Source organism: Arachis hypogaea, chromosome 9 (assembly GCF_003086295.3).
Source record: "Arachis hypogaea cultivar Tifrunner chromosome 9, arahy.Tifrunner.gnm2.J5K5, whole genome shotgun sequence".
NCBI classification, from domain to species: Eukaryota; Viridiplantae; Streptophyta; class Magnoliopsida; order Fabales; family Fabaceae; genus Arachis; species Arachis hypogaea.
The window spans coordinates 8,678,368-8,700,056 of record NC_092044.1 but is presented as its reverse complement, the minus strand read 5'-3'; the positions used below and the strand labels follow the sequence as shown (position 1 = coordinate 8,700,056).

General features: G+C 35.4%; 3 protein-coding genes and 1 long non-coding RNA gene across 4 annotated transcripts; all 4 read left to right on the top strand.

Moving 5' to 3' along the window:
• The first annotated feature begins 593 nt into the window (after positions 1-593).
• LOC140175048 (serine/threonine-protein phosphatase 7 long form homolog) lies at positions 594-1,474 on the top strand. Its single transcript, XM_072201949.1, has 3 exons — positions 594-727; positions 845-932; positions 1,025-1,474. Exons 1-3 carry the CDS (start codon positions 594-596, stop codon positions 1,472-1,474), a joined length of 672 nt encoding a protein of 223 aa, XP_072058050.1.
• Positions 1,475-11,236: 9,762 nt separating this feature from the next.
• LOC112710267 (hydroxycinnamoyl-CoA:piscidic acid hydroxycinnamoyltransferase) lies at positions 11,237-13,911 on the top strand. The gene is made up of 2 exons (XM_025762427.3): positions 11,237-11,862; positions 12,914-13,911. Exons 1-2 carry the CDS (start codon positions 11,338-11,340, stop codon positions 13,754-13,756), a joined length of 1,368 nt encoding a protein of 455 aa, XP_025618212.1. The 5' UTR covers positions 11,237-11,337; the 3' UTR covers positions 13,757-13,911.
• Positions 13,912-16,194: 2,283 nt separating this feature from the next.
• LOC112710266 (uncharacterized) lies at positions 16,195-18,184 on the top strand. Its single transcript, XR_011865330.1, has 3 exons — positions 16,195-16,807; positions 17,243-17,429; positions 17,509-18,184. It is a non-coding gene; the product is annotated as an uncharacterized lncRNA (long non-coding RNA).
• Positions 18,185-20,295: 2,111 nt separating this feature from the next.
• Positions 20,296-21,045, top strand: LOC140175047 (uncharacterized mitochondrial protein AtMg00810-like). The gene has a single exon (XM_072201948.1). The coding sequence runs from the start codon at positions 20,296-20,298 to the stop codon at positions 21,043-21,045; it is 750 nt and encodes a 249-aa protein (XP_072058049.1).
• Positions 21,046-21,689: the final 644 nt, after the last annotated feature.

Sequence of the window (21,689 nt, the reverse complement as noted above, 5' to 3'; positions counted from 1 at the left end):
GGAGCATGCGGCGGCAGCAGGGCATGCGACTTGATGACAGATACGTTCCGTACTTGCAGATGGCAGGTCTATACCATCTTGCAAGGCTGAACGACTGATGGTTCCGGCTAGACGAGGCCCTTGTCAGTGCATTCGTGGAGCGATGGCGTCCCAAGACGCACACCTTCCATATGCCGTTCGGAGAGTGCACGATCACACTTCAGGACGTGGCATACCAGCTGGGTTTGCCAGTGGACGGCCGTTACGTGAGCGGGTGCTTGTCAGAGTTCCATATATACATCGAGGGTGGCCGTCCAGCCTGGGTCTGGTTCCAGGAGTTGCTCGGAGTTATACCTCCTCCCAGTCAGGTTCAGAAGTACGCAGTGAACTGCAGCTGGTTTCAGGAGACTTTCGGTGAGTGCCCTGAGGATGCAGATGATGACACTGTGCGCCGATATGCCCGTGCGTACATCATGATGTTGTTGGGCACGCAGCTGTTTGCGGACAAGTCAGGGAACCGGATTCACATCAGATGGCTTCCGTACGTAGCGAGGCTGGAGGAGCAGGTTACCTACAGCTAGGGTTCTGCCGCACTGGCTTGGTTGTACCGGTGCATGTGCCGAGTGGCGAATAGACATGTCGTCAAGTTAGTGGGCCCGCTTCAGCTACTTCAGTCTTGGATCTTTTGGCGCTTTCCTCGGTTTAGGCCTGCAGGATATGAGGAGTTGAGCTGGCCGTTGGCCTCGAGGTACTATACTAGGCCTTATCTATTTCAATTTGACATACATAACTGCGTATTCATTAATATTCTATTGCATAATTTGAACACATATTTCAGTAGATGTAACACATGTGTATGGTGCAGATGGTCAGGTTACAACCCTTCCGGGAGCGAGAAGGGTCCTAGAGTGCAGAAGTGGAGGCTCAGGATAGACCGGTTACAGGACAGGGAGGTGAGTATGCTAGTTAACAAGTGTCCTTTTATAATCAAGCTTTTCTAGTTGTGTCCTACAGTTGCCCTGACAAGGGTGAGTTCCTTTTGCAGTTTATATGGATGCCGTACAGTAGCCCCGACGTACTTCAGGTTGTGCATCCAGAGGTTTTGGAGCCTCGGCATATGGCGTTGTGGCGCTCTGTGACCGCACTGATCTACTTTGCTGTCATAGAGTGGCATCAGATAGATCGTGTTCTTCTGCAGTTTGGAGGGGTACAGCCCCCTCCGCATCCCGCCCTGAACATTGACTTTCTGATGTCCAAGGACGGGAGAGGCGGCGATCGATGGTTCCCGTCTACTTTGCAGAAGTGGCATCTCCTTTGGGACTCTCGTCAGGACTGTGTGCTGAGGTTCGACGTTGTTGCCGACCCCGAACCGTCGCATGCGTTCCTTGATTGGTGGAGTCAGCATGGGAAGAGGTTCTTGTCTCTGGAGACGCAGTTGGGGGATCCTAGAGCAGTTCCGATTCCAGTTGAGGCCTCACAGCGGGGTCCGGGGTGAGTTCCTGACATAGATCGTCCTAAGAACGTGCCGGACAGGCATAGGGTTGAGAGGGGGATGGGTGTGGGGACACGGCGGAGCCAGCGTGAGTGGAGGTGGCCTGATCATGCTGTGCACAATGATTACGACGCCGGTCCCGCTAGAGGCGGACGACGAGGCCAGGGAGGTAGGGCGAGGGGGCGTGCTGACCATGGGGACGATGACGACGATCAGCATGGGCACGTTGGCGGGGGTGGTTCAGGGGCTGCTGCAGCTGCTGGTACTAGCATACACGATGAGGGTCATGCAGGTGAGTGGTATGGTACAGGGATGGGTGACGGGGCTGACACAGGTGACGCTGTACTTGGATCAGGCCCTCTTGGAGATTACTTTGTTGGTGTGCCAGCCGATGACCAGCCTGAGCAGGGGGGTACACCTTGGCGCATCTCGGGATCACAGTGGTCAGACTTTATTGGGTCAGACACGCTTGTCGGGGACTTCGGGAGTCCACGCTTCCTAGAGGAGATCACCGCCATCATGCAGGGGGACGTGACTCCCCGCAGTGGTGGTCAGACCTCAGGCACACAGGCCCCGTTAGATGTTGATCTGAATGAGCCTCCATCCTCATCTGCTGGTCACCAGTTCTGTCTCGGAGGTACTCCTCCATCCGCCTTCACCGCTGCATCAGAGTCTGTTGCAGGGCTTTCGGCGGCACCCCTGCATGTTGCGCCACCAGCACAGCCTGCCCCACAGGAGGATGGGGATGATATCGAGGATGAAGAGCCGTTTATCTGCCGAGGTCACGGGTAGCCCGTCGCTGTGGTACTGGCTCACATCTGTTTAGATGATTCACGTTTCATGTATTTTGTTCCCTAAAGTTCAATCATGTATGATAGTGATATGTACTTTTCTTGTTATGTTATAGTCTGTTCACCTATGTTTTTTGTTATTTGTGTTGTCGGACATTGACTATTTAGAATCAATGAATCATGAAATAGTTTAGTGTTTATTTTTACTTATTAAATTTTGCATATACGGAACATGTAGCAGTACTCATAATGAAAGAAGACATATTCATTACTACTCGCAACAATCAAAGTACAATGTATAAAGATCAACTAGTTACATACATGCTCAAACATTGCATCTAACAGGAAAACTTAAATGTAAATAATACTAACACTAACAACATGCGCACTAATGGCGGCCTGTCTGAGACGATCTTCCAACCTGTGGGCAACTACGTCGTGTGTGTCCGGGTTGGCGACATAGGCCGCACCTCTTTGGCCAACTCGGATCTGCCTCGTCCATATTCGTCCGTATCCTAGTGGATCTAGGATGACCCTCTCTCGCACGCCTCTTGTCAGGGTCTGGAATCACCGTGGGCCCGTCGTAAGGTGGCCAGAAGCCCTCCGGGATCGGAGGTGTGAATCCCATCCGATACACACTGAACACCGAGCTAATCTGATAGACGCTGTGAACGTAAGAGGTCTAGGTGACCCGTGAGTAGGCACAGCATGCAAGGGCGTGCTGACACGGGAAATGAAGAGCCTGGAAGTACCCGCAATCACATGTCCGAGAGGCAAGTGATACTCTGTAAGTACCCAAGGAGAAAGAACCAGTCGGAGTGGTCTCTGCTACAGTGAACTCAGAGTTATCCCGGTCATACAGCGTCACCGTGAAGCATCTGGCCGTCTTCAAGTTGGCCTCAATACACTTCACCAAATGCTGACTGAATTGTTGTCCTGTTCCCATCTGGGCCTCAGCCTCTCTCCCCTTGCGAACAAAGAGTTCCGCAAGCCAACCATATGTTGCCTTCACCAGGGATGCTACAGAGAGATTTCTGACCCCCTTGAGGATAGAGTTCACACATTCGGAGATGTTCGTCGTCATGTGACCGAATCTCCGCCCCTCATCACGATGCTGAGTCCACAACGAGTAATCAATCTGGTTCGCCCACTCACACATCGCCAGATCTTCAGATCGCAGAATATCAAACTAGTAATCAAATTCAACCTCGGTCTTCGCATACACCGCGTTCACTAGGAGCCTCCTAGCGTCTTTGCCCTTGAAAGTAAGGGCAAAATTAGCCGCTACGTGTCGTATGCATGATGCACGGTACGCAGATGGCGGTAACCAACCGCCGTCAGGGGCCTCAAGCGCAGCCTTGATGCCGTTGTGCCTGTTCGATATAACCAGCAAACCGGGCTGCGGGGTCACGTGCTGTCGAAGGTGCGAGAGAAAGAATGTCCAGGACTCCGCATTCTCACCCTCTACTAGTGCGAATGCGACAGGTAGAATGTTGGAGTTCCCGTCCTGTGCAATCGCGATGAGCAACGTTCCCCCATACTTCCCATACAGATGTGTGCCGTCAATGCTGACTAGCGGCTTGCAATGACGGAATGCATCGATGCACGGCGGGAAAGTCCAGAAAAGTCTGTGGAAGTACGCTTGAGACTCGTCCACCTGTCCTCCAACTCGAACCGGGCTCGTCTTAAGGACCGCAACACTACCAGGCATCGTCAGCTGGACACCCAACACCCACCTAGGCAGGTCGTTGTAGGACTCATCCCAGTCACCGTAGATGAGGGCAATAGATTTCTGCTTCGCCATCCAAACCCTCCGGTAAGTCGGCCTAAAACCAAAGTGCGCTGCCGTGGCGTTCAGGAGCACCTTTATGCTCACGGATGCATCAGCCCTAACCATTGGCATAATGAACGTCGAAATCACATGATAATCCAAACTCCTGTGGTCACTCGAGATGGATGTGGCCAGGCAAGTGTGAGGTCCATTGTACCGTTTGACCTCCCAAATGCCCTTGCGCTTCCGGAGACTCAGTCGAATCAACCATGTGCACCCATTCCCAAACTCGAAACACTTGCCCACATACCGGCGGTGATCGGACTCCACCACCTTGTACTGTACCCCTCGCCGGATGCTGTAAGTCTTCACACTTAAAAGGGCCTCATCTTTATCCTGGAATTGCTGACCAACCTGGAACTCTGTCAGACCAGCAGTCCCTTCCGCATCTCTAGCTCCGAATCCAACAGCGTGCCCTAAAACCCTCTCATGTCTCATGGCGTCCAAGTCCAACGAGGAAAAATGTGGTGGATACTGCTGTGTGCCAGAGCTAGAACCACCTACCGCCAATGCAGGCCCATTCGCTCCAATATCATCAGCGCTGTCATCGTCAATCATATCCGGCTCGACGTCATCCTCCTCTTCATCACCCAAAAAACCGTCTCCAACGCCAACAAGTGCAACTCCCACTAAAGCGTTCGGCAAATTTTCCCTTTCCACTACCTCGTCGCCTTCGGTGCCATTGAGGTCAACAGCAAAAGACGGGGAGGCGACAGGTTGGACCACTGGTTCGTACACAGGGACGGAGGAGGAAGCAACGGCAGGCTGGGAACTAGAACCTGCTGGATTCGCTATAGTGTTCGTATTCCGGTTCGAACCGCCGGAGCTGGATACCACATCAACCAGCCGTGCCAACAACTCTGGTGTCCTCACCTCCGGAAACTGCCGCCGACAAAGAAATATTACTTGCAAGTCCACATCATTATTAATCGTGAATCAATCATACTTCACGGTATTCTGTAGCACCGTGACTGGAATGCGATAGAAAAACTTCTTTACCCGCTTCGCACCTTCCAGACCGAGCTTCATTAGTACAGCGCTAACAAGGTCATCATAACTCGTCGTAGAAGTTACGATAATACATAGAGGATTCTTATCTGTGAACTTTACTCCGGAACGAGTTTTTCTATTAACAGATCCTCTGTGGTGCACCAAAACCACAAAACTCTCCTCACTAACCATCTTACTCCCTCTAATGAGACTAACTCACGTTTGGAACCATATATATACAGCTCAGTCTCAAACTAATTCGAACCGGTCTGGTTCGAACTATGATTTGTGTAATTCGAACCAGCCCAGTTCGAATTACACCAGAAGCATCTCTCTCTATAATTCGAACCAACTTGGTTCGAATTACATTCATTCTTAATTCGAACAAAGCTGGTTCGATTTATTACCAACCCAAAACAACTAATTCGAACTCTCCTAGTTCGTTTTACTCACAATTACAGTTCGAACTAACCTGGTTCGAATTATATAAAAATCCGATCTGGCTTATTGCTGAAACGATTTTTGCTTTGGCTTATTTACGTAATTTTTGGAGTCAGTTGGCTTATTATGGTTTTTTACCCTATTTTTTAAAAAAAAAAATTAACTACAATCTTTACTTTTTAATTAATTTTACTATTCATCAAAGAAATTCAATTCTAATTGATGTCGCAAATAATTGAAATCAGAAAATTCTGAAATTTAATTATGATTTTTTTACTGATTTCTCTATTATTTGTGTTAATGTTATTTATTATTGAAATCAGAGAACTCATGAAGCCAATTTCTCTATTATTTATGTTAATGTATGTTATTTATTATTTGAATTTTCTATAATATATGTCCCTACTTGTTTCTTGTTTTCATTTTATTATACTTGTTTCTGTTTAAAACTATGATGTACGGATACTGATATGGATATAAAATATGATATGACACAAAATACGCTGATACATAAATTTTAAAATTTTATAAAATACGGAGATGTGCATGTATATAAAATATAAAATATTTTTTAATAAAATTGTAATAATATTTTAATATTTTATTGATATTAAAATATAAATTAATTTTTTAATTATTTTTAAAGTCTTATTTTAATTATATAAAATATTTAAAATATTTTTTTGTTTTAATAAATAATATTATATATTATTCTTAAATTTATTTTAAAAATACATGTTAAGAATAAAGTTGGACACACTGAGACATAATGGTATTTATTAGGTGTGTCTAAGTGTATCGAAAGTAAATTTTTTTATTTTTTATTAAGACACAGTTAAATACAGCAGACACGCATATCAAACAAATACTAATAAATGCATGTCGTTTCTAAAATATGTCCAATACGTGAATACAACAACTTAACAAAGTATATATGCTTCATAAATTTGAAATATAGAGTTTAATATTGCATGAAATTCATAGATATGATAATGCAAGTATTCCATGAAAAACCAGCATCCACTTTTAGATGATACTTTTCTTTTTTGTTTCATGGATTATCAATTTGTCATATAAGGGTAAAGGAATTCTCATCCATTCAACATTGATCAATATGTTCTTGGTCAAAGTTTAAATTAATACTTAAATCATATAAACTTAATTTAAACGGAAGTATTAATTAAAATTTTAGAAAGTTATGATTTTTATTCTTAAATTATTTGTTATAATGAGTTTTGTTATAATAAAATTGAACTTTAAGATTAAAATTTTTTCATTTCTAACGTTTGTCAGAATAACGATTTTTTTGTGTTTTTAGTAAAATAAAAATAGTAAAAATATTGTGTCTATAAACAAAAAAAACTACCTTATATGTATCATTACCTTTTAATTTTATGTGTCTATCAAACATTAGTATTAACAGACGAGATTAAGTCATTAATAATTTATAAATTATTATAATTAGGCCACAATAAAAATTTGAATTAGAATAAACTTCCGACATAAATATACATATCTTTGAAGATGTTATTGAAATATTAGTCAGCTATATAATATAATGTAGTCATGTATGTATTATATAAGTAGTTTTATCTCCTTTTAGTTCATTCTAATTTAAATTAAAGTGTAAATATCTTTTTCGAACGGTTGTTACAGACTCATAACCTTGAAGGGAAGATAAAACACTCAATATTAATAAGACAATTAATAAACGACAAACTTCAACAATTTACGAAAAAACTAATAATCAAGACAAAAGATTACAGACTCAATCATGATGTTCCTTTTTTCTTTTCAAGTTCCTTTTTATACTCACGACAAAATTAAACTCTCTTATCCTCATGATGTGCCTTATCAAAAATGATCTCTTCAAAGTTCGAAGAAAATTGAGTTTGACTCCTTACTTTCTCTCTCTTGTGACTAACTTATTATGATTTATTTTTCTCTAATTCTCTTCACGGATTTGATCACCCGTTAATCCTAATTGAATTTTTATAATCATTTTTTTTTCAGAATTCTTTTCGTAAAAAATGCATGAACTAAATAATTCACAGATGCTCATAAATTCCATTTTTTAAAAGTCTAAGAACTTAGTTTTTCTCTCTATCATGAGCTTTCACTTGACGAGACAAAATTTATTGTATCTCACTAACTTCGTTCATCTTCTCCACTTATCATTTATTTCCACCGACTTATTAACTTCATCATATATCTGTGTTTTAGTATTACATTCTTTTACAAGCATTTTTTAACAAAAATATAAAAATTGATACCATTTAGGTCAACATGGACAGTGTCATAGTTTTAATGCAGTCACATCATGTCAACTACTTCTTTGACAATGTTATTAGGGGTGTTAATTTTTTTTGTTATGCAAGTAGAAGTCATGATATATTTTAATATTGTAATTTTTTGTATTTTTTGAAACTATGAAAGTACATAAATCGGAGGATTTAATTTTTCCTTCGATTTCTGTACCTCAAATTTTTTATTTTTTTAACATAAATCAGACGGTTCGATTTTTGTATCTCTACAAATTGGACGGTCCAATTTCTGTATTTCTAAAAATCAAAAAATCCAATTTCTGTACCTCTAATAAATCAGACGGTCCGATGTTTATATCTCTAAAAATCGGACGATCCGATTTTTGTACTTCTAATAAATCAGACGGTCCAATTTCTACTTTTTTTCACGTTTAAGTATAACACCCCAACAATATACATTTTAAAAAACACCACTACCACTCTAGTATTAAAAATAAAAAATTCATAATATCATTGTGAAAATACCTTAATGTCCAGAAAAATACAAAGCTTCCAGCTGGATTCTTATATGTGGAGCCAAGAGATGTCAATAAATTAGTATATGTATTTATGCATTGCACGGAAAATATTTAATTTTATTTATATTTGAGATATTTTATTAAAATGGTATTTTTTAATATATTTAATTTTAAATTAAGTTCATATATTTATTATTATGGTTAATAAAAATTAATATTTTAAACTGTAACATTCACTTTTTAAAAAATAAGTTTGTTTGTAAATGTATATATTTTTTTAGAAAAGATATCTGATTTGCACTCAATTTCTATTACAAGGTAGAATAATTACATTAATTATTACAATAATATAAAATATAATATTTTATTAATTTTGAATTTAATTTAAATACAATTTTTTTAAAATATAGAACGACACATTTCATTATAATTTTTTTTTCAAGAATTTTGAGCCTTATGCTCAAACACTATGAAAAAGATAACGTCAGTCTTATCAATAATGATAAGGTGTACTATTTTATACCTGCATAAGTATATGTGTAGATTAAAGAAAATCAATAACATGTTTTATTAATCACATCATCTTTTAAATGTTAGAAATTCATTGAATGACTGCAAATCTAAGTGAAAACTCTAAATATTTTTTTTCACAATCATCATACTTGTATTTTTTTCTAACATCCTTCAAGAATCTACCTAGAGATGTACATGATCCGTTGATACTAGAATATTTACGGACTAATTTGGTGTGATTTCATTAAATTTAGAATTGGATAAAAATGTTAAAAATAAACACCATTATTATTTAAAGTCAAATTTAAATTAAGACAAACTCAATTTCATCCGTCATTATTTTATTTTATTATTAATACTAAATTACATATAAAAAAATAATAAATAAATCTCTGATCTTTAAACTCAAACATAATAAATCTTTAAAATTTAAGTTCTTCCATCCAAAACATACAAAAATAAATAGGTCTTTCGCATAAATTTAAATATTTCGTATTTTAAAAAATAAAATATTTTATAATTTTCAGTTAGTCAAAAATTTATTTTTTTTAATTAAAAAGTTAGAGAGCTTTTTTTTAATTTTCTTCCTACCTTTCCTTATCAAGTGATGAATAAAGGAAATTATACGGTAAGCATGCTATGAGGATCATACGTGTTTTGTTTAAAAAGTGACATGTGATTCTTCTTTTATTGTTCCTATTATAATTTTTTTTAAACAAGCGAACTTAACACACAGAGTGGAGCGATAAGAGAGCCAAGTCAAACTTAACATTTACAAAACGGAATAAATAGAAAAGTATCTCTTGTACTATTTACGACATAGTCATCAACAGCCAAAGAAATCTAAATTACTCTACTCTCTATAACGTTAGTTAAAGAATTCTGGAACACTTCTTCTACACTTGCTTCCTTGTTATTAAAGATTCGTCTATTTTTTTTAACCAAATATTTTAAATAACAGCAAAAAAAACAAATGAGTCACTTTTTGCGCTCATTTTTTTTTATTGGCGACACTTATTCAACTCTTAAAGTGCTCTTTTAATAAGTCCAGAATAGATAAGAGTTTCTAAAAATTTGATAAACTCACAAAAAAAAAAAACAAATAATAAATATATTCAACCTCTTTTTTACACCGTATACACATGTCATCATCATGGCTAATGATAACCAGCCTACGCAGTCTTTATAACAATTTTTTTAATTGATTTTCTATTCCTGTTCTCTTCTCCTGTGTGAAGATTTTTTTTGTTCTGTCAGGATCTATGTGAAATTAAACAAGGATAATTGTAAAATTAATTAATTTGGCTACTTGCACCGAACGCTTGAAGAATTTGATTTTTTTTAATGTATTATTAATTTATTATACCTTTGTATACATTTTTGGTTTAGACTTTGGATTATTTTTTTAGGTTTTTATTTAATTAAAATTCTTAGTAATTGTATTCACAAATTTTATTTATTTTTAATATTTTAATTTATCATAACAACATTTATTTAGCTTTTTATTCCAAGAAAATAAAATGTATTACATCCGTATTATTGAAAAATTTTCCCTTTTTAATTGTTTTTCTCATTTTTTTCATCCTTGCACAAAATACTAATAGGTTTTCTTTGTAATTAATTGAATATCAAGTTATAATTTTTATTTGGGACTTTTATTCATTTGCTAACTATATTATATTATTTTTATACCTTTTAATTTTCACAAACTAACAAAATTTTGGAGATTACCCCAACTATAACCACGATTATTAATCCATTCTTTTTCCAATATTCATATTTTCAAACTATCAATACAATCATAAAAAATAAATATTATTTTTTTCTGTTAGACATAAATGATAATCATAAAAAATAATATTTTATTTTCTTCTCTTCATAAACAATTTTTCTTTTAAGATAAAGAATAATTTTTTTAATAATTCTTAATAAACTTTTGTTTCGGATATTTCAGTATGCGTAAGATAAATATTTTTCGTTAAGCTATTATTTTAAAAATCATAATTTGATCCAATGTATTTGTGTCCATAGTGTTCCTAAATATATAATACGAAGAAAAAACATTACAATTATCCTTATAAAGGTATAATAAATTAATAATACATTAAAAAAAAACTAAAATTTTTAAGTGTTCAGTCTAAAATTTTAGAAAAGAATTAAGTGAGATAACATAAGATAAGAAGATATCATATCCAACTCAAAACCTTAAGATGTTAAGGTAATGGATCTCTCATTTTATAAACTTCTCACTCTTCCTTACTTTCTTTAATGTGAGACTAATTTCAATACTTCTTACACTTGCAACATTAACATTATCTTCGTTTAATCTCACATAGGTCCTGACAAAAACAAAAAAAGAAAGTCACTTTTCAAACAAAACACGTATGATCCTCATAGCATGTTTTTCTCGTGTCTGGCACCATAGAATTCCCAGTGAATAATGTTACATCTATGTATAGCGTCTATATATTGTGATTAGGCATAAAGCACAATAATCCCAAGCCTTGAGTGTTGAAAAATGGTAACAATCATAGGTTCGTATAGTGTGACTCCAAAAGAAGAAACTCCGAATGGCGTTTTATGGTTAGCAGAGAATGACCAAGTCCCACGTTGGAGTCACCAATCCATACTCTACATTTACAAGCCAAAACATTCAGAATCCGAAGATGATTTCAATGTGTTTGTTGAGAGAATGAGAGAGTCTCTTAGCCACATCTTGGTTCCTTATTATCCCTTAGCTGGCAGGTTGAATTGGATCCAAGGTGGTCGTTTGAAACTGGATTGTAACGCAAAAGGAGCCATGCTTCTTGAAGCCCAATCCAACAAATCAATGGCTGAATATGGAGACTTCTCACCGAGTCAGCCAATCAAGGAACTCATCCCAACCGTTGATTATTCTCGACCCATAGAGGAGCTTCCTTTGTTGCTCGCACAAATCACAAGGTTCCAACAATTACAAGAAGGCATCGCCATTGGAATCGCTTGGTCTCATCCCATTTGTGATGGCCTTGCAGCTATTCACTTCATCAATTCATGGGCAAAGGTTATCACTATACGTGTTTAATTAGTTAACAATTTCTAGTTAGTGGTGATGACATTGACAGCTATGTTCTTGGTATAAAATTATTTGTATGGGTAAAATGATTTGTTTGATAAAATTTTTAAGTTTTACAAGTAACTTATTCAAGTTGTTCTGAAAGCTAGTTTTTTAAAGGTTAGTATTTGGTAAACGTTAACAACTAGAGGTGCATTTGAATATTTGCTAATATATATGAAATTATATTAGTTGTTTTAATTTTGATCAGTCTAATTTTCTAACTTTGAAAAATGTCGACTTTTAGATGCTTTCAAAAACTATAAGTATATATTATCTTTTGATAAATAGTTAAGAATTGCTAAATTAAAAGATATATTTGATTTTATTGTTATTTAACAATTTTCATTTATCAACTTTATTTAAAAACGATTTTATACACATTTTTATCTTTTTTAGGATTTAACAAATTTATGTTTTGAGAGTATATTTTAAAAATATAATAATAAAATTTTTTAATATTTTTAAAATATTCAATATATTCAAATTTAAAAAAATAATTTTTATAAAATATTTTTTTATGATATACTTAATTTATATTTTTATGACACAAGTTAGCAAATTTCTTTTATATATATAAAACACAAAATAAAATATTTATACTTTAGAGAACAAAAAATATTTGTCCCAAAAATTTTATCAAACCAACTGTTGAAGGTGGGGAAATGGATTTTTTTAGTTTTTTTAATATTTGAGAAAATGTAATGATTTTTTACCATTAACTTTATAAGTGGAGGCAAAATTAAATATAAAAGAGAGAATATTAAAAGGTGAGAGATTACAATTGACACCATCCAATTTTTTTCATTGAAGATAATCTATTTTTAAAGATAATTAATTTTATAATAATTAAAATCATTTTTATAAGTAATGTAAATAGTCTGGTTATAAAAATTTATTATTTTTATTTATTAATTAAATATCAATATTTAAAAATATGAGATAAAATATGTTGTTACATTCTATTGGTTTCACCATTTCTTCCTTTGATTGAATAAAGGTAACTCGAGGAAACAAATTGGAGGCAAATGAAATCCCAATTCTGTATCGAACGTTGCTGAAACCCTCACACCCACTGTCACAGCCTCGCTTCGATCACAGAGAATATAAACCTCTTCCGCTCATCCTCGGAAGAAGCGACACCATCGAGGAGCAAAAGAAGAAAACATCTTTCGTGCAATTGAAGCTCACATCCATGCAAGTCCAGAAACTGAAGAAAAATGCCAACAATAACGACTTCCAATCTGAGAAGCCTTACACCAGATTTGAAGCTATTGGAGCTCATTTATGGAGATGTGCTTGCAAAGCACGCGAGCTTCACAAGAACCAACCAACCGTATTCAAGACGGTGGTTGATATTCGCAAGAAGATGAATCCTCCTCTGCCTCAAAACTATTTCGGAAATGCTTTAGCTGGCACGGTGTCTCCGACGTGCTACGTCGGAGAGATCGTAGCGAAACCGTTGAGTTATGCTGCAAAGAACATACGAGAAGCAGTGAAAATGATTAACGATGAGTACATAAGATCACAAATTGATTTTTATGCGGGTGAAGAACATATGGATCGAATTAGGGTTCCTTACTTGGAGAAAGGAGAGCACAGAGCAGATATTCTGTTTTCCGGGAATCCAAACTTGAGAGTTACAAGCTGGATGGGCATGCCGGTGTATGAAGCTGATTTCGGTTGGGGAAGGTTAGTTCACTTTGGTCAAGGTGCTTTGTCTCCCTTTGATGTGGGGTTTGTGGCTCTAAGCCCTGACATGGATGGATCCATTCTTGTTTTCATGCATTTCCAGGAAGCTCACATGCAAAATTTCATCAAGTTCTTTTGGGAGGATATATGATAGTCATTAGGGAAGGTGGATCAACTACACACACATGCTTTCTACAGAAAAGTACATGTGTGCCTACTTTTTTTTTTTTGTTATTTATTAGAATGATGTGATGCAATTAATTTTGTTTAGGTCGATATTAGTCAATTTTAAATTTATTTTACTTATCTTAAATGTTATATTTAAATTATATATTTTTTATTTTGTATCTTAAATTCTAAATTTTAAAATTAGTTTGTGTTGGCTAATTAAAAGTTGATTTTCTATATTTTTATTGTTATTGTTGGACTCTTAGTATTGGAATATTTGATTATGAAAAGGCTTTGGTTTAATTATCGTAAGGTTTGATTATTTTGTGTCGTCGTTACTTGAAATTTATTAATTATAGTATTCAAATTAAATTTGAAAATTTGTTAGATCACTAATAGTTAGTTTTTTATTCTCTATATATAGTAGCTAGAATTTGTTACATTTTAACCATAGTCAGTTACTTAAATTAACTCTAATATAACTTAATCATAATTAGATGTATTGTATATAAACCTAAAAGTTGTAGAAGGCTTAGAAAAGGAGGTTAAATTTATAGCATTTTCTTACTTTAATGAAATAAACTTTTACTTATAAGCTTTCATTTAGAATCTGTTTGAACTGTGCAGTGGAAACTTTATACGACAATTTCGTTTTGTTTTATAAATATCAGAAAACAGAACATAAAAAAAGAGAAGAAGAATAACACCAGCATGTATTCTGGTTCAGTTGCCTTGTGCAATGTAATCTACATCCAGTCTTCACCATAACAGTGGTGGAATTTTCACTATAGTTAAAGAATTACATACACAAATTTCACAAGATTGACACAATCCTTTCCCTCTCAAGTTCTATCCTAAATTGACTTGGTTATGCTAATACTAACTCTCCACTCTAAGTGCTAACCTAACTTAGAAAGGGGTATTTCACAGGTACAAGACACAAGACATAATAACCAACCTAAAAAAATCTGAAATCACTTTAACCTTTTCTCTTAAGTGTTTCACTCAGCCTTTCTATCACTCATAGGCTTTTTCTTGATTTCTCACATTCAGCCTTTTTCACTCAAAAAATTATAGAAAGATATACATTGAAAATAAAATTACAATCTGTAAAACATGAAGGAGATTGATGCATTAACAGCCTTTGTTGCTATAAGTTGAACCGGATTGAGCTAACACTAATCGAGTTCTTCATCTTGGCGGAATGCTTCTTTCTCTAGAATGCACTGTCCAAAATGTTGAACTTTCTCAGGAAGCTCTCTATGAAACTCAGATTCTGGTTCTTTCTCCTTACTTTCAGAAAGAAGTAGATTTTTCTTTTGTATCTTCTTTCATGTTGTTGAGTTGCTCTCTTCCAAGTTAACTCCTCGAGTTGTGTGCTTCACCAACTTACCAGTTCACTAATTTCAATTAATCCCTTAATTAGGAATTTTGAATCTGAGTCTTTTTTCTTGACCAAAAGCCTCATGTTAGCAGTGAAAAAGTTTTTCAATGGTAAACCCAGATCTGAACCCTTGAGCTACAACTTTATCCCCAAAAAAATAATTTTGGCCTTTGATTCACAACAATAATTATCAGAAATTATTTTCTCCATTTATCCCAAATTGGAGTAGTAGAGAATTGGAGAAGGAGTGAAGAAAGTAGAATGCATGCAAATGAAAATAAATCACCTTTAGCTTCTGACTTAGCTTGAAATAGTTTATTTTGGGTGATTAGACCTTTGCCTTTTGAATTAAGCTTTCTCTTTATTTCTTCTATGGTGAATGAATGAGGAACGGAGCTCTCTCTTTCTGTTCTCTGAGTCTGACCGAGGTAGATGTGAAGAGCTTGAAAGGCATCAGTGTTCCGGAGATTACCTGAAACTGGGAGGTCGATCTCGGACGAGATCTTCTGGACTGGTCAAGGCTGCTGTGTTTGACTTGTTGGAGTAGGAGGCGTTGCTGGTCCTTATTCACCGGAGGGGGTGGTACCTGCAAGAAACTCTGGTGCTTAAGTCAATACGGGCTTTAGGCAGGCTTTTTTGTAGAATTGGAGTGTGAATTATACTTGGGTGCTCCAGTGTATTTATAGTGGTGTTTGATGACCTTCCCTTGAGATAAGTTTCTTATCTTATCTTTCGTGGGTGAGATCATTATCTTTTGGCCAGCCACCTTCTAGCGGGCGGTGACTCTTCTTTTTGGGCCTCCTTGGGCCTTTCTTGGGTCTCCTAAGGCGATTTGTCCGACCTCTTTCGTAGAGAGGTCGGTGGTCGACTAACTCAGTAAGAGGTCAGCCGGTTTGTCTTAGTCCAGTCCGGACCCTATAGCTCAGACAGGGGTATGAACAATCAGCTTGAGTGAATTACCTTGGGCTTGGATTTTCAGCCCATGAGATTCCTTTGTTATTTCTTATTTGGTCTTTGTTTGTAAATGTTGTCCACAAGAGCAAATTCAGTTTCTTTGTTCCATTTTGGGCTGCTGCTTTGTTTACTAATTGTGACCTGCATCACTTAGTCAAGCATGATTAATACTAATTGGGTAGTTAACCCCAATAAAATAATATTTATTATCATCAATTAACTTAGTTAATTTCTTAACTCAACAAAACCCATTTTGCTGTATTAAATATTTTGAAATCAATGATTTTAACTTAGTACTGGAATTCCGTTTTTCCCGAATTCTCGTCTCTCCTCTTCTTATTTCTATTCCTTATTTTTGTTCCTTGGACACTCTCACCGATTCTTCTTTCCACATGGTGTGGTGAGTGTAGAGGTGGCAAAATTTGCGTGCTCCCTAAGGTGCAAAGAGATTTGAGTTTCAGTCCTAGTTCTCGTGTTTGAGCAAGCATACATCAATGAATGCTCTATAGGATGAATTGATTGATCAAACGAAAGGTGGAAATCAAGCAAATCGAGGCTTCTTACTGATCGACATGGAGAATTTTGTGCAGATGATGGCACAATTCTCAGCATATCAAGTACAGTTCACACGCACAGCAACAAATCCTGGTCAGGACCCATCGAGCCCTTTCTTCCTGCATCTTGCTGAAATTTCAGGTATATCCCTAGCTACTACGACTTTAACCACTCAAAACTTTCACACTTGGGACTAGATCTATGCTGATTTCTCTAAGAACAAAAAATAAAGTCAGATTTATAGACAGTACACTACCTAAATCTGATAAGACGGATTCTACCTTTGAGGCATGGGATAGATGCAACAATTTTGTGTTATCTTGGTTACACGCATCATTAAGTCCAGAGATACTTAGCAGTGTAATGTGGTGTAATAATGCTTATAAACTTTGGGAAGATTTAAAACAGATTTTACCAAGAAAACTTGTTCAGAATTGTAGAGCTGGAAGAGGAATTGTTCTATAATAAACAAGGAGATCTTAGTATTACTATATATTATACTAAACAGAAATGAATTTGGGAAGAACTCGATGATTTTAGACCTATCCTAATCTGTGAATGTGGAGAGCAATGCAGGTGTGGTTGCAGGTGTGGTTTGACAGTGATGAGACAATATAGGAGATAAACACTTTCCATTCAGTTCCTAAGATGTCTTAATGACATGTATTCCGGAGTGCAATCCCAAATTATGTTGATGAAATCATTTCCGGACGTGAGCACAATTTTTTCACTTCTTCTCCAACAAGAGAGACAATTGATTCAGGTTAGATCTCTATAGCCTAGAGAGTTGGTTAATGTTATCAATAGTATAAGTAATTTGCACAGCTTATCTCATAATGGAGGTCGAGGCAAAAATTCTGGAAGAAGAAGAGGAGGAAGAGGCAGAGGATTTGAAAAAGGTCCTTCCAAACTTTGTTCTCATTGTGATAAATCTGACCACCTCATGGATACGTGCTATCATAAGCACGATTTTCCTCCTCATATGCAACGAAATCCAGCTCGGTCAAAATGCACTTAGAATTTTGGCAAAGAAGCCTCTATCAATAATCTTAACACCACTGATAATGCTGATGGAAAGAAAGAATTTTGCTATGCATCAACAAATTCTAACCAAAAGCAAGGCAGTACGAGCCTTAATGTCCTATTTTCTGAAGACCAAAAACAAGCGTTAATAGCTCTATTCAGCAAATCAGAAGCTAACCCTGCTCATAATTCTTCTTTCATGGCAACTGGTATACATGCTCCCTCAGTAGGTACATTTCAATTCTCTCCATGTCAAGTTATTTAATCAATAAATTTGATTGGATTTTAGACACAGGTGCTACTGCACATGTATCATTTTTTATCTATTTTTTTCAGTCTTATAAACAGATTGCTCTTGTTTTAGTCAAGTTGCCAAATGGTTTATAGACAATTTTAACCATATATGGGACTGTCATCTTTAATCAAGGCCTATATCTCACTGATGTTTTATTTGTACCAACATTTTCTTTCAATATTATCTCAGTTTCAAAAGTAGCTCATGCCTTGTCTTGTCATTTTTTGTTTCATGTCACTGGTTGTGAGGTGTAGTATCTCTTTTCCTTGAAGATGATTATTAGAACTGCTGAACAATATAGAGGGTTGTATACATTGAAAGACAAAGCTTTTCCTGTTGGACAATTAGGTGCAGAAATACCACAACAAACATCACTCATACAAATCATTACTCACACAAAAAATCTTAACATTTGACATTTTAGATTAGGTCATATATCCTCAAATAGGTTATTTACTATGAAAAACAAATTTTCTTTTCTAGTTAATCCAAAGAATGACTTAGTTTGTGATTCACGTCACTTTGCAAAACAAAAAGGTTTTCTTTTAATTACAGTCTTACCAAATCAGCAATTTCATTTGAGTTTATATGTTGACATTTGGGTTCTTATTACTACCCCTTTTATACATGGATATAAGTATTTCTTAACTATTTTGAAAGATTTTAGTAGATTTACTTAGTTCTATTTTATGAAAATAAATCCCAAACTTTTGAATTTATTAAACACTTTGTACAGTTGGTTGAAACTCAATTTCAAATGATAGTAAAATGTATAAGATCTGATAATAGTAGAGAGTTTGCTATACAAAATTATTTTGAATTCAAGGGATAATATATTACACCAGCTGTGTTGAGACTGCTTAACAAAATAGTCTCATAAAAAAAAAATATCAAGATATTTTAAACATCACAAGAGTTTTGATTTTTAAAATCAATCTTCCTAAATGTCTTTGGAATTTTGCAACGGTCTATGCTGTTCACATAATGAATAAAGTCCCAACTTTATCTATAAAAAATCAGATCTCATATCAGATTTTATTTCACAAACTTCCAACCATTCAATACTTTAAAATTTTGGATGTCTAACATTTGTATCTACTTTTTTATCTCACAAAAAAAAATTAGATGTAAAGGCTAGAAAATGTATTTTCTTAGGTATAAAATCTAGCACAAAAAATTATATTTTACTTGATTTAAATACACGAAAAAATATTTATTTCAAGAAATGTGAAATTTTATGAATCTCATTTTCGTTTCATAAATTAAATTCTTGTATTGAAAAACAACCATCTATGCTATTTCAAGGGTTCAATAATTTTGATGATATATACATCATTCAACCTCTCATTGCTATTAATTCTCACAATTCTAGTACATCCAATTTTGCTATACCACCTATCTCAAATACACCACTTGTATCTATTCTCTCCTCTACATTACATTCAATAGTAGATTCTCAGAGTCATTATACAGCCCAACACTACTCCTACACAAAATCTTAGAAGATTCTAACGAAAGAGACGTCAACCCACCTATCTCAAGGACTTTCATTTTTTACAACTCTCCACAATTGCAGCTTCATCATCTTCCTCCAAGAAAACTCATTATATCTCTAATTTTGTGTGCTATGACAGTCTATCGAATTCTCTCAAGGCATTTTCTCTAACCTTCTCCACACACATAGAACCAAGGACTTATGAGTAGGTTAATTTTTAAGATTGTTGAAAACAAGCCATACTGTTGAGTTGAAGGCTCTTGAGAAGAATAAGACATGGGCTCTTACTTCTCTCCCTCGCGGGAAGAAAGCAATTGAGTGCAAGTGGATTTTCAAAATCAAGTATAACCCAAATGGTTCTATTGAGAGACATAAAGTTCGTTTGGTGGCGAAGGATTTCAATCAAACTGCTGGCTCTAATTATTTTGATACGTTCAACCCTATTATCAAAATGACCACTAATACAATTTTTTTACACGGTGATTTAATTGAAGACGTTTATATAAAAGCTCCTCTTGGATTGAAGGTAGCTCCTAATACATTATGCAAGCTTTAAAAGAGTTTCTATGAATTGAAACATGCCAACAGACAATGGAATAGTAAGTTTTGCTCCACACTCACTCAATCCGATTATCATCAGTCACCACATGATCATTCCTTGTTCACCAAGTCTTCTAATAGTGATTTTATGCCATTCTTATTTATGTAGATGACTTAGTTCTTTCTGAAAATGATTTTATTGAGATTGAGCGAGTTAAACAGCTACTTGATCATTTTAGCATTAAAGATCTTGAAAAATTGAAATTCTTCCTCGGGATGGAAGTAGCTAGAAGCGCCACTAAAATTTCTTTGTATCAGCGTAAGTATACACTCGATTTACTTGAAGAGTTTGGTCTCTTAGATACCAAACCAGCCTCTACTCCTATTGATTATTCAAAGCCACTCTCCAAAACCTCGGGTACTGCATTATCTGATCTCACTCCCTATCGAAGGCTGATTGGTCGATTGATTTATTTGACCAACACAAGACCTGGCATTTGCTTCACTATCAGCAAATTAAGTCAGTACCTTGATTGTGCCATAGATGCACATTTCACAGTAGGACTTTACGTGTTTCGCTACTTGAAGGGGTCTCCAGCCACTAGTCTTTTATTTAATTGCTTGAGTGATTTAAAATTGCATGGTTATTCTGATTCTGATTGGAAAATATGTCTCGATTCACATCGATCGATTTCTATATATTGTTTCTTCCTCGACTCTGCTCTTATCAGTTGGAAAAGTAAGAAGCAGATAGTGGTTGCTCGCTCCTCAGCCGAGGTTGAATATCGAGTTTTAGCTATTGCAACTTGTGAATGTGCTGGCTTCGATACATTTTTGGTAATTTTGGTCTCAAATCTCAGCTTCTTTTTGCTTTCTTTTGCGATAATCAATCTGCCTTCCATATCGCAACAAATCCGATATTTCATAAATGGACAAAACACATTAAAATTGATTGTCATACGGTTTAAGATCGAACTCAAAATAAGACTTAAAAACTGCTCCCTGTTTCCTCCTCACACCAAATGACTGATGTGTTCACCAAAACTTTAGTCCCTGCTTCATTCACTACATTCCATTCCAAGCTTGGAATAATAAATTTTCACATTCCATGTTTGAGGAAAGGTGTCACCGTTACTTAAATGTCATTAATTGTAGTATTCAAACTTAAAAATTTGTTAGATCATTACTAGTTAATTTTTTACTCTCTGTATATAGTAACTAGACTTTATTACATTTTAACTATAGTCAATTACCTAGATTAATTTTAGTATAGCTTGTCCATAGTTAGATGTATTGCATATAAACCCATTTCGTTGTATTGAATATTTTGAAATCAATGATTTTAATTTAATATTGGAATTCCGTTTTTCTCAAATTCTTATCTCTCCTCTTTTTATTTCTATTCTTTATTTTTGTTCTTTTGCACACTCTCGCCGATTTTTTTTTCACATTTTAATTTAAAAAAGGTAAAATGTTACGTTAAATGATAATTTAAGAATTTTATTTAATTTTTTAGAATTTAAATAATTTTTCTATAAAAATTCATATTTTATAAATATAAAATTAATTTCGTTTTTTATGAATCAATTTATTAGCGTTCTAAATTTTGATGGATAAAATTGATAATTTTTCTTAAAATTAAACACAAAACTAGTGTATGGTGACTCGTG

Excerpts from the sequence above, each read along its gene's own strand:
- LOC140175047 (XM_072201948.1), top strand. The coding sequence starts at position 20,296 with ATGGAAGTAGCTAGAAGCGCCACTAAAATTTCTTTGTATCAGCGTAAG.
- LOC112710267 (XM_025762427.3), top strand. The coding sequence starts at position 11,338 with ATGGTAACAATCATAGGTTCGTATAGTGTGACTCCAAAAGAAGAAACT. Across the intron at positions 11,863-12,913 it reads TCATCAATTCATGGGCAAAG|GTAACTCGAGGAAACAAATT; the intron begins GTTATCACTATA and ends GATTGAATAAAG.
- LOC140175048 (XM_072201949.1), top strand. The coding sequence starts at position 594 with ATGTGCCGAGTGGCGAATAGACATGTCGTCAAGTTAGTGGGCCCGCTT. Across the intron at positions 728-844 it reads AGCTGGCCGTTGGCCTCGAG|ATGGTCAGGTTACAACCCTT; the intron begins GTACTATACTAG and ends TGTATGGTGCAG. Across the intron at positions 933-1,024 it reads ACCGGTTACAGGACAGGGAG|TTTATATGGATGCCGTACAG; the intron begins GTGAGTATGCTA and ends TTCCTTTTGCAG.